The 22,415-nt window shown below is 42.2% G+C and overlaps 1 protein-coding gene across 1 annotated transcript in view; it reads right to left on the minus strand.

The window, feature by feature from the left end:
• Positions 1-22,415, minus strand: part of plcl5 (phospholipase C like 5) — a 223,169-nt gene that overhangs the window by 67,217 nt on the left and 133,537 nt on the right. The window contains exons 2-3 of the mRNA XM_048560787.2: positions 9,132-11,618; positions 6,794-6,997 (exon numbers count right to left, since the gene is read on the minus strand). Coding sequence (XP_048416744.1) covers positions 6,794-6,997; positions 9,132-11,618 — 2,691 coding nt within the window. The remainder of the gene's footprint in view (positions 1-6,793; positions 6,998-9,131; positions 11,619-22,415) is intronic.

Raw genomic sequence — 22,415 nt, forward strand, 5'->3', positions numbered from 1 at the left:
CAGAATAGATGTGGGGGTGTTACTCATAAAAATGTCAGCCTAATCATTAATTACTATACACAGTTTCTGGAGAGAAGTCAGATTTTAATCACTTGTTAAGAATAAAGCACATAGAACAGTCCAGCACAGCACAGGCCCTTTGGCCCATGATGTTGCGCCGAACTTTTAACCGAAACCTAAGGTCTATTTAACCTCCACCCCTACCTTATATTATCATCCATATGCCTATCTGATACCTGCTCAAATGCCACTAATGAGGACAACTCCACTACCCGCACCAGCAATGCATTCCACACCCTGACCACTCTCTGAATAAAGAACCTACCTCTAATGTTTTCCTTATATCTACCTCCACTCATGTTAAAACTATGCCCCTCATAACAGCTACATCCACCCTGGGAAAAAGTCTCTGGCTGTCCGCTCTATTGTTACCTCTGATCAATTTGTACACCTCTATCAAGTCACCTTTTATCCTTCGTCATTCTAAAGAGAAAAGCCCTAGCTCTCTCAACCTTTCCTTGTAAGACCTTCCCTCCATTCCAGGAAACATCCTGGTAAATCTCCTCTGTACCTTTCCAACACTTTCGCATCTTTCCTGTAATGAGGCAACCAGAACTGGGCACAATACTCCAGATGTGGCTGAACCTAGGTTTTGTACAGCTGGAGCATAATTTCACGGCTCTTGAACTCAATCCCTTTATTAATGTAAGCTAACACACCATGCGCCTTCTTAACAACTCTATCCACCTGGGTGGCAGCTTTCAGGGAACTGTGGACATGAACGCCGAGATCCCTCTGCTCCTCCACACTGCCAAAATCTTTCCATTAACCCTGTATTTTGCTTTCAAATTTGTCCTTCCAAAATGAATCACCTCACACTTTTCAGGGTTAAACTCCATCTGCCACTTCTCAGCCCAGCTCTGCATCCTATCAATGTAACCTAGGACTGTCCACAACTTGACCCATCTTCGTACTGTCCGTGAACTTACTAATCCACACTTCCACTCCTACATCCAAATCATTTACAAAAATCACAAATAGAAGAGGATCCAGAACAGATCCTTGTGGTACACTACTCGTAACTGAGCACCCTGTTGAATGTTATCTGTTAATCGCTGAATTTTTTAAAACAATTCAACTGCACTCTTTTTCCAAAGACACCAAGGAGACAAAACCACAATATAGAATGTCAAAATATTGTCCAGTGATCAAAAAACACTGTGAAAAGCACAAGAGTGAACACAACGCCTGAAAGAGTGTGTATGCATGCGTGAAGTTAGTGACATGTCAAATAAACACTTTGACAGCCACAATTTTAGATAAAAATAGCAAATGCTTCAATCAACTGTAACTGCAACAAAGATAAATATCTTTGTATGAGTCTGGCTGTGAAGCAATTGTTTTGAAAATTCTAGAACGAAATTCAGCAGCTTGAAATGGGTCCAGAGCAAGACCAGTAACTGGAACATGTGATCCAGTGTGAGAACAGAAACTCCAAAGCATGATCCATGGCTAGCCTTGCTCTTCCTGAACCATCAGTAGAATATCAATTATGTTATTTTACTGAAGTAATGCAGCCATTTAGATCTGAATAAAGCATGATGCCTCATTCCAATGCAACTCTCACATTAACAGTACTGTCAGTGTCATCCTTTGCACAACCTTTCTGCAACATCTCCTCTTCCTTATGTCTTGCACAACATGGACAAGTCCAGCGTGTCCATCATCTCTCCGATGAAACAGCCGGCTCTCTAAAAAGCTAATTCTTTGTCCTCTGAGAGTGTGGTACTAAGGCGGCCTCCTGTGCCCTCCATCAGCTTCGATACTGCCACCTCAGTGTAAACACTGGGCTTACAAAGTGGTTGGCCACAATTTCACTGCAACAGTTCCACAGTTGACTAAGGAAGCACACCACTAGACACTCACCCTCAGAGGGCTGCCAGAGATCAGGCTCCCGTTCAGCCCCAGGCAGGAGAGGGACCTGTGGTGTCGGCAATCCACGTACCTCATGGCCCTCATTGTTCAGAAGCTGCACCAGTGCAGTGAGTCATGTAACAATCTGGCTGCCTCCATGGACAGTTCGGGGCTGTCTGCTGGAGATGTGCACACTGCTGCAGGCCACTGTCACAGCCAATGATCCTCAGGCAGCTGGAGAACGCAGCCAGCTATTCCTCATGAGGAGACCAGGTAGTCCCCCGAGGCACCCAGCCAGAGGAGAATCCATATCCAAGCCCCTCAGAAATCTCCACCCCTCCAATGCTCCAGAGGTGACCAAACCCTCCACTTCAATCCTGCCTGTCCCTACCCCTGAAAGTTGTGGTCAAGGAGGGTCAACTTGCATCCTGCAAGATGACCTTCAGCATGTCTGGCCTGTGCAGACATTAGTGCACCCTGGAGTCAGCTGGCTAAACCTCCAGAGTCAACAGGCTCAAAAGCTAAGCAGACTACCACCCAGCTGTGGAACCACTACAATGTAGTGGCTGCGAGAGGAAGAAGAGAACATATTGAGGGCACTTGGGTGGCAGGGATGACAATGGACTATACATTATTTGGCATTTTCTGAAATAAATGGTAGTGCTTTGATTTTGTTTATTCATTCATTGGATGAGGGCATCGCTGGCTAGGCCAGCGTTTATTGCACATCTCTAATTAACCAGAGGGCAGTTAACAGTCAACCGCATTGCAGTGGGTCTGGAGTCACATGTAGGCCAGACCAGGTAAAGATGACAGTTTCCTTCCCTAAATTGCAATAGTGAACCAGATAGATCTTTCCAACATTTGGCTTCATTGTCATCACTAGACTCTTAATTACAGATCTTTATTGAATCCAAATTTTACCAAGTACAGTGGTAGAATTTGTTTGCTTGACTCCCTGTGTAGGCCCAAATGTAATTGTTCCAGCAGGAGACATAATAACTCCGCGGCCTGACAGGATGTACCATGGGTCAATGTCTACGGTGAGGGCATGTCACAGCATCTGGAAGCCACTTGAACAAGATGTGCACATGACAATGGGTTTTTGGCCCTTTTCTGACAACATAGATACATAGATCCCTTAAAATGGCCACCCAAGTGGACAGGGTTGTTAAGAAAGCATATGGTGTTTTGGCTTTTATTAACAGGGGGATTGAGTTTAAGAGTCGTGAGATCTTGTTGCAGCTCTATAAAACTTAGACCGCACTTGGAATACTGTGTCCAGTTCTGGTCGCCGTATTATAGGAAAGATGTGGATGCTTTGGAGAGGGTTCAGAGGAGGTTTACCAGGATGCTGCCTGGACTGGAGGGCTTATCTTATGAAGAGAGGTTGACTGAGCTCGGTCTCTTTTCATTGGAGAAAAGGTGGAGGAGAGGGGACCTAATTGAGGTATACAAGATAATGAGAGGCATAGATAGAGTTGATAGCCAGAGACTATTTCCCAGGGCAGAAATGGCTAGCACGAGGGGTCATAGTTTTAAGCTGGTAGGTGGAAAGTATAGAGGGGATGTCAGAGGCAGGTTCTTTACGCAGAGAGTTGAGAGAGCATGGAATGCGTTGCCAGCAGCAGTTGTGGAAGCAAGGTCATTGGGGTCATTTAAGAGACTGCTGGACATGTATATGGTCACAGAAATTTGAGGGTGCATACATGAGGATCAATGGTCGGCACAACATTGTGGGCTGAAGAGCCTGTTCTGTGCTGTACTGTTCTATGTTCTATGTTCTATTGCTATTCTGTCCTTGCCTCTGTGTCCAATAGTGTCGGTGTGAATGAGTTGGTCAGCGATGTCTGGGGCATAGAGATGCACAGCAAACACATGGCCAAACATATTAGGACGGCCAGGGATTAGGGATGCTGTAGGTCTATGTTCTGTACAGTCTGTACGGTCTGTGTAATGCTCTTTCCCTTTAAAAGCCTTAACACTGGTAGGTCCTGCAGTTCACTCCCTCACAAATAGAGGCACTTACCTCACCCACTTGGAATGTGGTCTCAGCCAATTTCTTCTCCATGGAGCACTTTTGATTTCCAGCATGATGGAAGGCAACAGTGTGGGCTCCTGGCTCACAGCCACCTTCTCTACCTGTCAACGAGGCCCCAGATATCCAATTCCCTTCTTGGTAGCCCTTCCCACAGCCTCGCTCTTCCCCAGGATCCCACACAATCCATCTACATGCTCCTGGACTGGCACACATTTACCCCCTCAAGCCTTCTGTATTATGAGGGGACGATGCCAAGTGTGGTCATATCCTTGAAGCCAGGATGCTTCTGACTGCAGATGAGCCCTCTCCTGATTGCTCCCTTCAAATCCACGCTGTACTCGATCCTTCATTTGCAGATACTGCCGCCCTTGTTCACAGCTGTCGTCCATCCTTACCTACCAGCCTGTAGCCCTAGAGGCACAGACACCCTGACCGAGATTACCCTCCTAGACACTTGACTGTGGCTAATCCCTTGCAGTGATATCAGAGGCTAACCTTAACAATGCAGTGGGACCCCCTGACCGATGGGTGCCTCTATAGACTTTGCTGACATCTACTCCACCAAGCGTTTCGGGCCCAACTCTGAGCTAGGCATGTTGCCTGCTTCTTTGACTATATCCAATCGCAGATTCTTTGCATCATCTTCACCATTTGCTTTCCCTCCTATTTTTGCGTTATCAGCAAACTTGATGATTGTTCATTCACTTACATCATCCAAGTGATTAATATATGTTGTAACTAAGTGTGACCCCAGCAGTGATCCCCGCAGCACTCCACTAATTACAGTTTGCCATCCTGAAAATGCCCGTTTTACCCGAACTTTCTAACTCCCTAAACGTTAAATGTTTCATTTTTAAAAGTGGTCTGTGTTTAAAAATATTTGAAGAAAAATAAACTGAAATGATGAAAGGCTATTAATGTTGCTCATCATTGTTTCATACGAGGGCACTTTTAAGTTTTTCTGATATCCTCAAACCTGTGCTTTAAGAGGAAATGATTGCTGGCAGTTTCCTTTACATATTAGGTGAATTTGCCATGCTTTCTGTCTTCAGTGTTTACTTTGGAACATCAAGTTAGTTCGCATGGTGATATACATATTGCATGTCTATGGATCAAGCCAACATGTTTGGTCATAACCACAGGGAGTCAGTCTGCCCAAGGAGAGTAGAAAGAGTCCTCCCTATATTTAAAAGTGGGCATTGAGGCTGGCTTCCTTGTTCTATTCTTCTGCATTTTCCTTCTGCTGAGCCTTAACTAACTTCCTGAAGTGCCCCAGGAGGCCAAAACAACACAGGAACAATTCAAAATGTTGAAGTCTCTTTGCATTTCCTTTTAATTAAAGCAGCATGTTGTCTCTGAAAAGGGATGGGAGTAAGAACTGTATGATCTTTCTTCTAACAGAGCACCAGTGAATCTGTGGGTAAATACTTAAAGATAAGCTGAAGTCAATGAATATTTTCATACTGTGTTTTGGGATCGAAATTAATGCTCTCCATGCTGCTCACTCCTTCAGTGCAGTTCATTGAGCTTGTGTCATTTTGAACGTAAAATCTTTCTCATAATCTTGCTCACAAAGGGAACTGTTAAACACTATCTGTTACTTAACAAAGTGTCACTCCCTAATGTTGAAAACCCAAGTTCATTTTATACATTTGTATAAAACAAAGTTAAGTCTTCACACCCAACAATCTGCAGTCCTGTAGAAGTGTTGTGCATCAATCACTACATTTCCTATGATTTCTCAGGGCACTCTCCGGCTGTGCATAGAGCCCCAGCAACTGGTCTGGGGACAAACTCACCAGTCACTCTGGTTTCATGTAACCTTTAATATCTTTTCGCTGTATCTTCAAATCTGAAAGTAAAATTATTGTGTCTTGGATCAGCAGATTGGCTTAGCAACTTCAAAAATGGCCAAACAGTTTATCTATTTTAATATGAATGTCCAACTCATCCTAGAGATTCAACAATATAATTTATGTTTTCTATGTGAATGCTGACCAGTATAAGAGTAACCAGTATAGATGATGCTTGACCTGCTGACTTTCTCCAGCAATTTCTGTCTTTGCTTCAAATTTTCACCATCTACAGTTCTTTGTTTTATAAGGCTAGTCGGTGCTAGGGAATAAAAGAGCTTTCAAGCTCAATTTTTATACAGTGCAAACTCAAGTCAGATTTAAGCCAGTAAAACACAAGGTACAGTTCCCCTTACTTAGCCTCAACAATTGGTTCAACTTAATGTGCAAGTGGAGACTTTTAGAATCAGTTAAATTCTCCTCCAAAGTGACTTCAAAACTAGGTCACACAGCATCAGTGTGAACAAAATGTGGAGCTGGATGAACATAGCAGGCCAAGCAGCACCTTAGGAGCACAAAAGCTGACGTTTCGGGCCTAGACCCTTCAAGTTTTAACCTCACTGCAAAGCCTCTTCCAGGGATGCCTGACCTGAAGAAGTTACCCTCCTGCCTCCGGACAAACCTCAGGAGATCTCTCTCCCACTGCAACTTTCTTGCTCGCCTCCCCCCTCTTCCTATTTATTTCAGAACCCTCTCCCTCTCCCCCTTTTCTGATGAAGGGTGAGGGCCCGAAACATCAGCTTTTGTGCTCCTAAGATGCTGCTTGGCCTGCTGTGTTCATCCAGCTTCACACTTTGTTATCTCGGATTCTCCAGCATCTGCAGTTCACATTATCAGTATGAACAGTTTTGTTTGCTTGAACAACAATTGTTAATTCAGTGGAAATGTGTGCACATGCTTGTGGTGGAGCTGTGTCCTTTAGAAACTGGATGTACATCATGCAAGCTCATTGCAGGTTCAGGCAAGACAGAATGAATGGACTCACCGTATCGTAGGCTGCCAGAACCTTCCTGAGGAGATCTGGAACTGGACCTTGTGCCTCCATGGAAGGGTACTGTTCACTGAGGTTCAGTGTCACCAGCACTGTGTTGTCACTGTTCAGTAACCACGACGACAACGTTAGAATGCATTGCTTCATGTTCGCTGCGGGCGTCAGACCACACAACTCTTTAAATGAGACCATGGCATTCTGTGTAAAATATAAATCCATCCATGAAGTGTGGTGCAGGACCAGATTCATGCATTTTGAACATTTACATCATGATTGCTTGCATTATTCAAGCCAGAGTCTTTATAGTACATTAATAGCACAAAACTACATTATTGAAGATCAAAAAACTCATTTTGGAAATGGCATGAAATTTTATGCTGGAGTAAATCCCGACTAAGATCCAAAAATTGGAACTTCCACCTGTGTACTAAGCTGCAAAGATTTTAACTGACATCAGTTGGCATTATTTTTCCAACACTCATGTTCAATGCAGAAAAATGGTGTTAGATTCAGAGAGAAAGGCTGGAGATTTGGACAAATGATATTGTTGTGACTACTGATCACACCTTGTCTTCCATCAAACACTGAGGGGGATGGGTGACATTATTCAAGGGAAATCTTTAGCTCTTTCTTTCAATTTTGTTTCTGCTCAAGATCAAGAATTCATGAAGCAGAAGTCTGGCAATTTCATACTGCTGAAAGGATTAGCCTTCTGATGTTTCCACTCTCTCACATCACCCAAAAACTCACCAGGTTTCCCATATACGCTCAGTTCCATATCACCACTAACTCACCCAAATATCTTCAGTTCATTGCAGCATTGTCTGACATTTCCTCCAATTAAATATTGAGAGGCATGAGGTCATTAATTCCTTACAAGTAACTTGGTTTCCAGCTGAGTTAAAATTTGTGTGCTTATCATTGGTCCCTGCCTCAAACTTCATTCCTTAGCCACCAACTCTATCGCTCTCTCTAACAACTGACTACTTGTCATCTCTAAACCACATTTGACCCTGAGATAAGCTGCTGATCGTACCAAAAAGATCATTTATTGCAATGCTTTTAATGCATTAGCCTCTTCGTAACTGCCTCATAAATTCAAATCCCTCAAATCCAACCTTCCCTTAACAAATCAATCCTGACTATTCATTAACAATTTGTGCCTCTCAAAGTGGAGATATATTCTGCCCCTCAGAATTCTTTCTAATAATTTTGCCACCACTGAGATTAAACAAACAAGCTTGTAATTTCCTGATCTACCCCTTTCTTCTTTTGCTAAATAATCGTACAATGTCAGTAGTCCTGCAGTTCTCTGGTACATGTCCAGAGAGTATCTGCCAACGCCCCTGATATCTCCTCCCTTGCATCCCTCAGCAGTCTAGGATACATCCCATCAAGTCAGTGGACTACGTGCCTTTAAGGGTGCTAACCCTGCTAATATCACCTCTCTCTCTCCATGTTCATTCATGTGAATATTTCACAGTCTTTCAATCTGATTTCTACATCGGTGCCATCCTTTTCCACTGAGCAGACCGACACAAGGTATTTATTGAGTACTGTATCTGTGTCTTCCAGGTTCACTTGCAGGTTATCTCTCTGGTTTCTAATGGGCCTTAACCTTTCCCTCGTTATTTTCCTGCTCATTGTGCATTTTTTCAAAAAGTTTTTGTTTTTGCTTTCTGTTCCCAGTCGGATTTGGCAGAGATCATTACGGGGGCCCTTGCTAATTGTGGTATATGTTAGCAATTTGGATTTACATGTCAGGGGTATGATTAACCCGACAATGCTCTCTTTCGCATTCCTACATGTTTCTAAAGAACAGCCACTTGGATGACATTAATAGAGGGTCACCATCGGGTGCAGTTCCATGGTTGTCAGACCCATGTAACAGAAAATAAAAACATTGGGGAGACTTGGGCTCTTTCATCCTTGAAAGAAACCACCTGGATAATAATCCTATAAAGATTTCTAAGCAATAAAACATTCCTGTAAAGTCAAGGCTGTAAATTTACTTTAAAATGAATTATGAAACTAGTAGCAAAGCTCAGGTGTTCAAATAAACGATAAAGTTAAGACTGTTATTGGCAAATTCTTCATATAAATTAACAGTTGACGGATAGGATGGATAATCACAAATAGCAGTGGATATGAAATGCTTGGAATCACTGAAGAGCCAATTAAATGCTGCATTACAGGAGGTTAGTAGCTCTGAGGATAGAAGGACTAAAATGGCCCGAATGGCCTACCTCACTAAGAATTGTGGCGAGGGTTGAGGTGAAGAAGAAGAATAATTGGGAAAACTGGTGGTGCAACAATAAAGCGTAAACAGTACCTGCACATTTTCTCGTAAATCCGTTGCTTCACGTAAAGGTTGGGTGGCTGCCCTAAAAACTTCATCTATAGCTTTGATCCCTATAGTCCTGGTTGATGTATACTCTCTAGCCTTTTTCCCTTTGCGAACTGAAAGCCCTCTTTTCTGAGACTTGCCTCCGCCTCGACGATTGGTGATGGCCACGTGTATGAACAATGTGCTGTGTGGCAAAAATTCTCCTGTCAACGACTGAAGGGGCACATGCCTGTACCCTGCCTGCAAGCATTCAAAGGGAATAGTGTACTGTGCAATGAATTCATCTCCGATGTAGTCGTCATCTAAAACTACAAAACGTAACAACGCAAGCTCAGGCAAGTTAATTTGAAATTCAAAGCTTTCATCAAAGATAGGATTGTCCTCATTTTGAGTCACGGTCTTAGTCCTTTGTTCTGTACAGTCAGCTGGAATGCCATGGATCTCCACATAGACATACGGTTCCACAACGTCACCCTTGGCTGCAGAACCCTTGGGTTTCGGCAGATTTTGACCGCTAATGATTTTAATGTGAAGCAGCTGGGCCGAAACGCCAGGCAATGAGTCCTTTGTGTTAGCACTGAAGTAGGATACCTCTTCCCTCATGATAGCAGGTCGAAGAACATACCCACAGTTCCCATTCTGTCGAAACCAGCCGATGTTGAGATCCATCATGAGTCCCGGAGTCTGATAGTTCATGGCCACGATTTGGCAGCCACATTTCCAAAAGTCCTGTGGGTTCATATTACTGGCATCGATTCTCATGGGACTTGGGTACACCCTGGACAGAAACTTCTTATTATAAATCACAAAGTCCTCCGGATACTCATTGGCAAATCTGTTTGCCACCACCTCATTGAATGAGCAGATTTCCCAGGACTTCTGCTTTCTTTTGGAAGTTTCAAAGTCCTTAAACTGCACCGATTTGCAGAAGCTCACCAGATCAGAGAGCTCTTTCGAAAGCCTTAGCTTCTTCTCGGTGACTGTGCTCAATTGATCCGCCTCGTCTTCACTCATCCTCTGACACATTTCAATTCCTTCGTCTTCATCACTAACATCTCCCTCAGAGTCGTAACAATTCCCGGGTAACTTTTTAGCTTTCAGGAGAATCTTCCCTTTGAGTTGCTCTGGTGACGGGAGGTAATTGTCCTCTGGGTCTGGATGGTCTGTGTGCAGTCTATCTCCCAGAATCTTCTTCAGATGCTGAGCCATCACTTTCTGCTGTTGAATCGAACAGTGGGTGATCAGGCAGAGAATTAGTGGATGTTCAGATGCCACAAAAGCATACTTATTGATCACGTCAAGAACATCCCGAAAGGCTATCTGCGTTGTCACCAGATGGACAGCATAAATGGAAGGCTCATTGTCAGGGCCATCCCAAACCACCAGTTCAATGCTCCGGCAACCCATCTTCAGAGCCCGGATGTAACCATTAATATCTGAAGACCCCCAGAAATGGTCCTCCAGTAGACATGCATTATGAGATGCATTAATGTAGTAATGGGACAGAGGCTGAGTCATATCCTGGCAGACGTTTTCATGCTGCAGGTCAAACAGATGACACTCCTGTGATAAGAGGTAATTGGTGAAGCCATCTATGGAGAGGAACCCCCTTTCCTGACCTTCCTGTGATGGCTCATACTTGCAAATAATTTCCAAACACATATCTTCCGTGACACCCTCCATTCCCTGCTCTGCATCCAGGAATAGCATCAGGTCCTTAGAGTCGAGGTATTCTTTATTGCTGGAAAACTGTACAAGCAGAAAAAATATTTCCGGCCGTGTGCAGAGCTCACAGTATGCCTCAGCGAAAATCTCCAACGTGACCTCCGTCCCCATTTTGTCCTTTGATTTCTGCAATTCTTTTATTTTAAGTTCCGCTTTTGTGGTCCTCATTCCTGGTCTCAGACCCTTGATTAGCTGGGCAGCCGTAGCCAGTGGGATGTGGCCACATTTGTCTACATCTGCAGCCTGGAACACAGATTCCAGCCATGAAGACCGTAAGCTGTTTCGGTCTGACTCAATCGCTTGAAGTGTATCTTTTCCATATGAAACCAGGTACCTCAACCCCATGACCCAAGTGTTCACAATATCAGCAGAACTAGCCACCAAGTCTAACGATTCATAGTTCTCCCCATATATTATTGAAAAAGCACATTCATCTGAAAATTGCTCAGAAATCCCATTACTGCGAAGCACCGGGGTCTTCTTCCCCAGTCTTACTTCTTTGATGGATTTTATTTCAATCTTTGCCTTTTCAGAGTCTTTTTTAGATGGCTCCCATCTCAGGGACCTCATGTCAGAATCCAAGATGAAGTAACGATTGTACACTCTGGAGTTGGACCGAACCTTTTTCATCTCACAGCCCTCCAGCATGAAGGAAATGCAGGCTGCAGTGCTATTAATTTTCCGATCATTGGGCATGCTGCTGAATGAAACTGTTTTTTTCCTATCCCTCCTCTGTCGTGTCCCATCCTAAAATATAAGTTCAAAAGAAACAAATTGGTTCAAGGAAAACACATTGATTAATAGTAACCCTAAAAAGTGTTCAATAAAAACGTAGAAAGATAAATAGGCCATTCAGCCCATTGAGCCTGCCCCACTATTCTAGATCACATCTGATCATCCCCTCAATGGCACTTCCCCACACTTTCTATAGCCATGAATGTCATTAGTGTCCAGAATCCGAATGATTTCTGTCTGGAACCTGCTCATTGACTGAGCTTCCTCAATAGAGAATTCCAAAGATTCACCACCCTCTGTTTGAGGAAAATCCTCTTCATCCCAGTCTTAAATAGCCGACCCCTTATCCAGAGTTTAGGCCCCTTCATTCCAGAGAATCGCCAGCCAGGTAAAACATCCTTTCTATATCCTCCCTGTCAAAGTTCTAAAAGTTTCAATGGGAACACCTCTCAATCTGTGAACCTCTAGAGAATACAGACATTGTTTCCTATATTTCTTCTCTTATGCCAACCTCGACAGCCCAGTGATTAATCTGGCAAATGTCTGTTGCACTCCCTCTAATGGCAAGGATATCCCTCCTTAGGTAAGACAGCAAAATGGTACATGGCAGTCTGGATTAGGTCTCACCAAGGCTGCCGTAATATAACTTTACTTCTGTGCTCAAATCCCTTTAGAATAAATGTCAACATGCTGTTTGTCTCCTTAATTGCTTACTGCATCTGCAAGTTGGCTTTCAGTGGCTCATGGACAAGGACACCCAAATCCCTTTGGACACCTGCAGTTCACAACCGCTCACCATTTAAGAAATATTCTGCTTTTCTATTTTCTTCCTGTTTCTTTTTCTAACTTCACACTTACTTACATTGTATTCCATTGACATTACATCACACAATCAAAAGATTTCATAAATAAGTTTAAATCTACTCTTTTTCACCATCGTCACTGATTTCTCCTTACTTCTCTGTCCCCTTTACAGCAAATATATAGATGCCATTACATACTAGTGATGAATTCAAAGATATATTTTGCCATTGTAATAATACTTTTGACAGGCTCATTCCGAAAAGTAATGGCTATCTGGCTCTCTTTCTTTAAAACACTATTTGTCATCACTTGACATTCGCATCTAACCCAAAACAAATCTCTTGCAGAAAATTGAATGTAATTTGTAATAATTATCGTATAAAAGACAGATTCTAATAGGTGTCAGTGAAACCCCAGTGTGGTCTGCCTAATCCATTACTTACTTAAGCTACATCTATAAAATTGCATGCGGGGCAGCTGGCCAGGAAAACATAAACTCATGCCTTTCTATGAAATGCCATGACCTTAAACAGAAACTGCAGTTTTCAAGACATACAGTAAGTGCCCAGCCAGTTAAACGTTATTAAAAGGCTTTCAAAAGAATACAAGAACAGGCATTTTCACTACATCGCTTGGAAAAGAACAGGATAAGGAAAAACTTGGACTATATCTTGCTCTACATCCATGAAAATATCTGCACAAAACATTTTCACCCAAATTAATCCTTCTGCAGATCTCCAACTACTTGTGTGAGCTGATAGTCTCAGTTACTCACTGAGCTGATGAGAAGAAATGTTTTTGCAAAATACCATTACCTCTTAATGTAGCTTACAGTAGTTCAAAGGAACAGACAAACTCATCACCACCTGTGATAAGATTGACGATAAATATTTTGAGCTAAAATTGGAAAGCAGCATCAACCATACTGTAATGATAATTTACTATCACAAGGTTATGAGGAGAAGGCAGGAGAATGGGTTTGAGAAACTTAACAGCCATGACTGAATGGCAGAACAGGCTCGATGGGCTGAATGGCCTAATTTCTGCTCCTACATCTTATGGTCTAAAACCTGAGTATTGCTGAAAACAAAGCTGCATTGCTAAAGCTTTCAGCTTGCATGATAAATTATCAGTCAGCCTTCCCACGTGGATCATACACACTTGCTTGAGACTACAAATGTTCATGCACTTGGGCCTGAATTCCTCATGAAAAAGGAAGATATTCAGGCATTGTGCTATTTTTTGAATGAAACAAAAACATTGGTGGCGGCATTAGCTGCTGGTGCATTGTTTATGGCATCACCTTGACCACAGTCATCCCACTAACCATCTCCAATTTCTCAGGGAGTGTAATTTGTTGTTCCCTTGTGTTTATCCTGATGAATGCAAGATTAAAAGTTGCAAAAACATGTTTTTTGTTGGTAATTATTTACTAGGAATTTTAATGTTTCTTTTTAAGTCTCCTGATAATATAACTGCTGTAACAATTCTGCAGCAATTTCTTACCTGCAAACATGCAACTTAATCTAAGGAAAATATTTACATTTACAGGGAAAGAACAAATATTTTCAGCTCCTTTCACAATCTCAAATGACCACGGTATTTCAAGATCAGTGAAATCTTCAGTTATGATACAAAGAAATGGAACAAGCAACTTATACAAACAAAAGCAACCAACCAATTGGATTCACCCTGGGTTATTCTAAAGTACCTAGCATGTCAGATATGCAACTCAAAGTAGCTGAGGACAGGTTCAGATTGTTAAACAAAGTGCCACTGACACAAAGAGATGTTTATCATTATTAACCAAGCAATTGAAAGTAACGATTAATTATGTCCTGCAACATGGATTTGAAGCTTTGGTTGTTTGTAGTGAACCAAAAAGCAGAAGTGACCATGGCACCACCTATTGGGCTTTTAAAACACTGAATCTCGGCATGATCGCTGACGGTACACAGCCAAGGCCATCCACATCCGAAGGTATTGAACCTCAGTGTGCCAGGTAAACACAGAAATGTAGAAAACGGGAGCAGGAGTAGGACATTCAGGCCTATGACCCTGCTCCACCATTCATTATTATGCCTGATCATCAATTCAGCCTGCTCCCCAACCCCGCCACCATTTCCTTTCATCCCTTTAGCCCTAAGTGCTACATCCAACTCCTCCTTGAAATCATACAATGTTTAGGCCTTGATTGCTTCCTGTGGTAATAAGTTCCACGTGCTCATTACTCAGTGGCTGAAGAAATTTCTCCTCATCCACTCCTAATTGGTTTAGCCCATGTCCTTAGACTGTGATATCAGTTCTGAAATCCCCAGCCTTTGGGAGCATCCTTCCTGCATCTACCCTGTCCAGTCCTGTTAGAATTTTACAGGTTTTCACGACATCTCCCTTATTCTTCTGAACGCCAATGAATAAAAACTTAATTAATTCAATCACTTTTCAGAGGTCAGTGCCTCCATCCTAAGAATTTGTGTGGCAAACTTTCACTGCATACCCTCTAAAGAACATCCTTCTTCAGATAAAGAGACCAAAATGACACATAATATTCTAGGTGTTGTCTCACCAAGGCCCTGTATAATTGCAGACAGGCATCCCTACTCCTAGACTTGAATCCTGGTTAGGTAGGAAAAGGAATGCAAATCAATCATTCACAAGGTGTTACGGGTAATAATAGATTATAACTTAATTTATTTGTGTAATGATGAATACATCACTTGATGGCATTGGATTTTTTATTGTTCTCTGACAAGAGTCCAGCTGCAATTTCTCAATTAAAAATTAAAAATGGGTAAATAGTCAATAGTAGTCAATACCAATTCTAGTTCACAACCGTAAACAGATTTGCTCAAATAGTGTCAGATGTTTTCCTGTGGTGTGCTGTATTTGACAACAGAACACTGCTCAACTTGAGATGACTTCCTGGTTACCATAAGACAGCATTAAGTGCTTCTGTCGATCCCCCACAGGAATTCAGTTCAGCTGCAGGACCAATCAATGAGAACGTTAGCTTCTTTGGAACTGAAAGGGCAGTTCAAAATTTATGATACTCAAAAGATACTGGCATTAGATTTATTTTTAGATCCAACATTTCTTGGCTGGAAGACCTATCTTAACATGATCAAAAATCACCCACTTCAGATTCATAGGTAATAAAGTAACAAGGCTGCAGAAGTCGAGCAGAACAAAAATCTACAGCTCAAAGTGGTTGGCCAGTGATACTAAATAAAAGGTATTCACTTTGTCATATTTATACACGATGTAATGGAAATGACTTGTATAGATCTGCCAGTTTATCATCGATAGCATAATGGAGAGATCAGGAACTGTATTAACTATTCTATCGAATTAGTCACCTGACCATAATTAGTGGGCGATCATTAAAAGCATTTGACTCACTCCACTTTGCTTAGGGCAGCAGCAGGAAAATTCACAGTTTTGCCCAAAACACTTGATTTACAGCAAAGCTGTGTCTGCTAACAGGAAGCTGGGGAAGAGTCTGCTGGGCTCCTTGCTGAGACATTTGCATCATTGACAGCCAAGGGTCAGGTGCCAAAAGACTGGAGGTTGGTTAATGTGGTGCCATTATTTAAGAAAAGCTGTAAGGAAAAGCCAGGGAACTATAAACCGGTGGGCCTGATATCAGTGGTGAGTAAGTTGTTGGAGGATATTCTGAGGGACAGGATTTACATGCATTTGAAAAGGCAATGGCTGATTAGGGAGAGTGAACGTGGCTTTGTGTGTGGGAAATTGTTTCTTCCTAACTTGATTAAGCTTTTTGAAGAAATGACAGAGGATTGATAAAGGTAGAGCAGTGGATGTTGTCTGTCTGGACTTCAGCAAAGCATTTGACAAGATTCTACAAGGTAGGCTGGTTAGTAAGATTGGATCACGTGGGGTCAGGGGAACTAGACAATTGGATACAAAATTGGTTTGAAGGTAGGAGATAGAGGGTGGTGGTACAGTGCATTTTGGGCTTGAGGCCTATGGCCAAAGATGTGCCACAAGAATTGGTGCAGGGTCCACTGCTTTTCATCATTTTTATAAATGATTTGGATGTGATTACAGGAGAAATGGTTAGTAAGTTTGCAGACGACACCGAAATAGATGGTGCAGTGGACACTGAAGTGTATTTCAGTGTACAAGGTAACGCTGTCCAAATGAGCCAATGGGCCAAGGAGTGGCAGATGGAGTTTAATTTAAATAAATGTGAGGTATTACATTTTGAAAACACAAACCAGGACAGGACTTATACAATAATTGTAGGGCCTCGGGGAGTGTTGCTGAACAAACAGTCTTAGGGTGCAGGTGTATAGTTCCCTGAAAGTGGAATCATAGATGGTCAGGGTAGTGAAGAAGGCATTTGGCATGCTTCACTGGTCAGAACATTGATTAAAGGAGTTGTGTTGTCATATTGTGGATGTATGGGACATTGATGAGGCCACTTTTGGTATACCATATATAATTCTGGTTGCCCTTCTATAGTTAGGATATTGCCCAACTGGAGAGAATGCAGAAAAAAGATTTTCAAGGATGATGGTGGAAATGGAGGGTTTGAGCTATAGGGGGAGGCTGAATAGACTGGGCTTTTTTTCCCTGGAGCATTGGAGGCTATAGGGTGACTTTATAGAGAGTTATAAAATCATGAGGGGCATAGAACATAGAACACAGAACAATACAGTACAGAACAGGCCCTTTGGCCCTCGATGTTGCACCAACCTGTGAACTAATCTAAGCCCCTCCCCCTACACTATCCCATCATCATCCATATGCTTATCCAAGGACTGTTTAAATGTCCCAAGTGTGGCTGAGTTAACTACATTGGCAGGCAGGGTGTTCCACGCCCTTACCACTCTCTAAGTAAAGAACCTGCCTCTGACATCTGTCTTAAATCTATCACCCCTCAATTTGGAGCTATGCCCCCTTGTACAAGCTGAAGTCATCATCCTCAGAAAAAGACTCTCACTGTCCACCCTATCTAATCCTCTGATCATCTTGTATGTCTCTATTAAATCCCCTCTTAGCCTCCTTCTCTCCAATGAGAACAGACCCAAGTCCCTCTGCCTTTCTTCATGGGGCCTGCGCTCCAGACCAGGCAACATCCTGGTAAATCTCCTCTGTACCTTCTCCAATGCTTCCACATCCTTCCTGTAAATAGATAAGCTGAATAGCCGAGGTCTTTTCCCTGGGGTGGGGAATCCAAAACTAGATGGCAAAGATTGAAGGTGAGAGGGGAAAGATTTTAAAAAAGGACCTGAGGGGTAATTTTTGGCACACAGATGGTGGCATGTGTATGGAATGAGCTGCCAGAGGAAGTGGTGAAGGTGAGTACAATTACAATATTTAAAAGGCGTCTGGATGGGTATATGAATAAGACGGGTTTAGAGGGATATGGGCCAAATGCTGGCAAATGGGGCTAGATCAGATTGGCATGTCTGGTTGGCACGGACAAATTGGACTGAAGGGTCTGTTTCTGTGCTGTATGCCTCTATGACTCTATAACAGTGCCACACATTCTGTGAACAATTGTGCAGCCTTATACATAAAGCTATCAGGATTTGCAATTATCCACTTGGTACTGCACCTTTGAAAAGGTGCTAAAACCGAGATAGACTGTGCCACGTGGTTCAACTTAATCCAGGTTAAAATTACTACACACTATATTAAACACTAGAAATTCACAATCCTAAAACCATACCCAATTTACTTCCCAATTTAAAAATAAAGTTTTCTGGAATCTTGAATCTTTTACTGCATGTTCAGGCCTCTGAGCCCAAGGAAGTCTACTTCACTGGCACAGGATAGAAATACTGTTGAGGTGAATCCGCCAAATGCCTGAAAACCTGTTACTCGGTCATATCCCTCAACTGCTGAGGAATATTTTTTATAGATCGGAGTTCCACAGGTCCAGCCATTGTGCAGCAGCAAGCAGTGGAGGAAGTCAGACACACAACTATAGAGTCAAAACAATAGAATACAAAGAACATTCAAACAGTTGAGCTGCTGTCAGATTCTGGTCACTAATGAACAAGGGAGACGTATAGTCACTGGAGGCAGTACAGAAAGTAGCCCCAAGTGAGAGGTCAACTGAGCTATTTCAATTGACTGAATAAATATGTCTTTTTACATCTTGAAAAGAGCAGACAGAGCAGTAAGGCTATACAGCTTATAGAATCAGGATAGACCAGAAGGGCGAAGAAATACATTGATTCAGGTGTGAACAAGGGGACATATTAGTAAAGGTCAAACTTGAGAGTTATGCAAGAAAGTTAGCTTCTCTTCAAACAAAGAACATTCACAAACAGCGTCCACCTTATATGCTTTCACATGATGCTCAGTCTCACTTGCCTCCTCTGCTTGGTGTAAAATATCTTAAAACACTCTGCAAAAATTCTCACAGAATTCTCCCAAACTACTGGTCTAGCTTATCTCTCACCCAACATTGCAAAAGCAGATTATCTCATCACTTCTTTGTGCGCCGTTGCTGTGTATAAATTGGTTGCTGTGCTTTCTTTCATTACAGCAGCAATTCCCTGAACATAAAAGGCACTATATAAATGTAAAATTTTTCTTTTTATTCCTCTTCAAAAACCACACTCCCAGCAAATTACCGAAGCCAAATGAAGATAATGTCAGAACCACAGTAGCTCCGGTGCACGTTGCACAGCAATGCGAGAAGTGTGAGGCCTGAGAGGCAACATTCCCATCACAGAAGATCTGAGACTCTAGGTAGACCTTAAGGGTGTGTGCAAACACGTAATGTTTCTTACAAGGCTTACTTCACTGGATAACCACAACTGTTTTGACTTCCCACTAAAGAGATATTGCAAAATCATGTGCAAAAAGTATTTGAACATGCAGAAAACATCAATAGTCTGCCTTTTTTATTAATTCATGGGATGTGGGCATTGCTAGCTGGCCAGCATTTGTTTACCATCCCCACTTGCCCTTGAGAAGTTGCTTTAGATGTTCCTTTCTTGAACCAGTGCAGTCCATGTGCTGTGGGTTGACCCATAATGCCCATAGGGAGGGAATTCCAGGATTTTGACCCTAGATGGAAGTGGTCATGGGTTTGGAAGGTGCTGTCTAACAATCTTTGGTGAATTTCTGCAGTGCATCTTGTAAACAGTCCACACTCTTGCTACGGAGCGTCGGTAGTGGATGGAGTAGACACTTGTGGATGTAGTGCCAAACAAGTGGGCTGCTTTGTCCTGGATGGTGTCAAGCTTCTTGAGTGTTTTTGAAGCTGACCAGGCAAGTGGGGAATGTTCCCTCACACTTCTGACTTGTGCCTTCCAGATGATGGACAGATTATGAGGAGTCAGGAGGCAAGCTATTCACCGCAGGATGTCTAGCTTCTGACCTGCTCTTGTAGTGACTTTATCTGGTGAGTCAGGTTGAGTTTCTAGTCAATGGCAACCCTTGTATTGTTGATTGTGGGGGAGTCAGTGATAGTAACACCATTGAAGATCAAAAGCCAGCAGTTAGATTGTTAAATGTATCTGACACTAGAAACCCTACTGGTGCTAAAAAGCCAGAATTAATACTTTATCTCAGTAAAGGAAGTTTCACAAATGCCAGAAGTAATGCTGTTAACTCTGAGGTTCTTTATTCTCAAAGCAGACGTCAAAAGCTGCACTTTCAAACTGGGAAATTTTATGATGGGGGTCTTTCTTAGCTAGATACTGCTCCTCTATTCATACAAAATCTCACGCTGTCTACCTGTAAAGGTATAACTGATCTCTGATTGAAAGGTTTTTGAGGCATATCTGCTACTTCTATTGACCAAGTAGGTGCTCCTCTGAGATGTCGCTGAATCTTGCATATGCTGTTGGCATTTGAATTATTTTTGGCGCAACAGGACAGCGTGCTTCAATGGGACAGTGGGAGGAGGAAAGGAATTGCATTGGACTTACAGTTGCAACAAAGTGAACTCGTAAACAATCAAAGGAAATGAGTTTTTGAAACTCATTTCAAATTTGCCGTTTTTTTTCCCAGCAGCATCTAATCACTTGGTGATTGATGGCCACAGACATGCTAGTCTTTAAAATGTAATAGAGCCCCACCTCTTGGCACATGTTTCTGTCATGATCTTATTAAATGCTAGATCAGGCTTGAGGGGACCAAATGTCTTGCTCCAGACCTAACTATATGATCCGGCCAACAGAAGCTGAATTAATGGGAATTCCAGCCGTTAGCATCATTGCACCTTATTTGTTTGATATCCATACAAATAATGGCAGATGTCCAGAAAAAAACAGGCTAATTTTCAAATTGAGCAGAATTTTGGATGAGCAACAATAGAAGAGGAAACCTGGCCTAATTGGCATCACCCAAAGTCATGGTCAGACAACAGCGCCAGAGTCTTGGACATGCGGCACTCAGACACAAGTGCTGGTGCTGCACTCAGTGGTCCGTGACATTCATTTCACTTCATCATTCCAATCATGTAGCAATGCACAAACATGTCCTTTCTATCTGCCTATGTCCTTCTAATTTTACATTCAAAAACAAACAGGAACGAGCCCTCCAACAGCAAATATAAACAGGTGAATGAATTGCACAAAATTACGTGAAGTAAGGAAATGCAAGACCAACCAACACAATTCTCCAGCAATGTACTCCTGAAATGAAATATGATATATATATGACATATATAAGGCATTCGTCCTCCCAATTCTTCTATTTAGCTGAGAAACAAGGACCACATATCGGCACATAACATCTACCAAGAGATGCAGCTCTAGGGCCTATTGAACCCATTACCAGTAACATGGAATTTCCAAGATGGACAGTTAGTGAGACATTGCCAACAACAATGGCACAGCAGAAGACACAAAAAGCATCCCAAATATTGTTGAAAATTAAGACACAAAAGAGAGGGAAGACTTTAACACAAATATGATTACTGGAGAATACAAATGGAACTGAAAGCCGGCAAATTCCTGGACCTAATTGCCAGTATCCTAGGGGCTGAAAAGAAGTGGATGCAGAGGTCATAAACGTATTAGTTGCAATTTTACAAATTGCTTTGAATTCCCATTTTAACTGTGTTCTTGTTAAATTGGATGGAGCTTCTCACATCAGAAAATTACCTTCAGATATTTTACAGTGTTGACTATGCCTTATTGATGCATGTGCATGTTTGTGATTTCATGAGTAATCATTACAAAACTTCATGTTGCTTCATCCAAACCACAAAATGAAGAGTGAATCTCGAGATGAAACCACTGCATAGCTTCCTTTCTTATGCCTGGTGCTTCCATATCATCATAGAATCACAGAATATTGCAGTACTGAGGGAGGCCATTGACAAATCGTGCCTAACAACTCAATCCTAACAACTCCCTGAGCAAAGAAGTTTCTTTTCATCTCATGCCTAGCTCTCTTGTTGACAACCTTGAATTTGTGACCCCCTAGTTACTGGTATACCAATCAGTAGGAACAGAATATCCTTCTCTACCCTGTTGAATTGTTTATTAATTTTGAACACCTTAATAGGGTCGCTCCTTAATCTTCTCCACTCCAAGGAGAAAAAGCATAATTTCTCCAGTCTTTCCTAGGATCTACAATCCCTCTCATAAATCTCCTTTGATCTTTCTCCACGGCATTAACATATTTCCATAAATAAGGTGCCCAGGACTGAATACAATACCCATGTGGTCTGATCAATGATATGTTGAGGTGTAGCACCATTTCCTAGCTTTTATTCTCTATGCCTCTATTTATATATGCAAGGTAACCTTTTTACAACTGTTTCAACTTGCCCGGCCACCTTCAGGGAATTATGTATGTGAAACCTCAGGTCCATCTGCTCCTGTGTTCTGCTCAAAGTTGTATCATTGAGCCTGTTTCTTCTACCAAAATGCATCACGCCACATTTGTCTGCATTGAAATTCATCAGCCAGGTGTCTGCCCATTTAACCGACTTGTCAATGTACCTCTGAAGTCATTGAGCACCATCCTAACAATTCACTCCCTAGCTTAGTGTCGTCTGCAAATTTA

Source organism: Stegostoma tigrinum, chromosome 31, assembly GCF_030684315.1.
Source record: "Stegostoma tigrinum isolate sSteTig4 chromosome 31, sSteTig4.hap1, whole genome shotgun sequence".
NCBI lineage: Eukaryota > Metazoa > Chordata > Chondrichthyes > Orectolobiformes > Stegostomatidae > Stegostoma > Stegostoma tigrinum.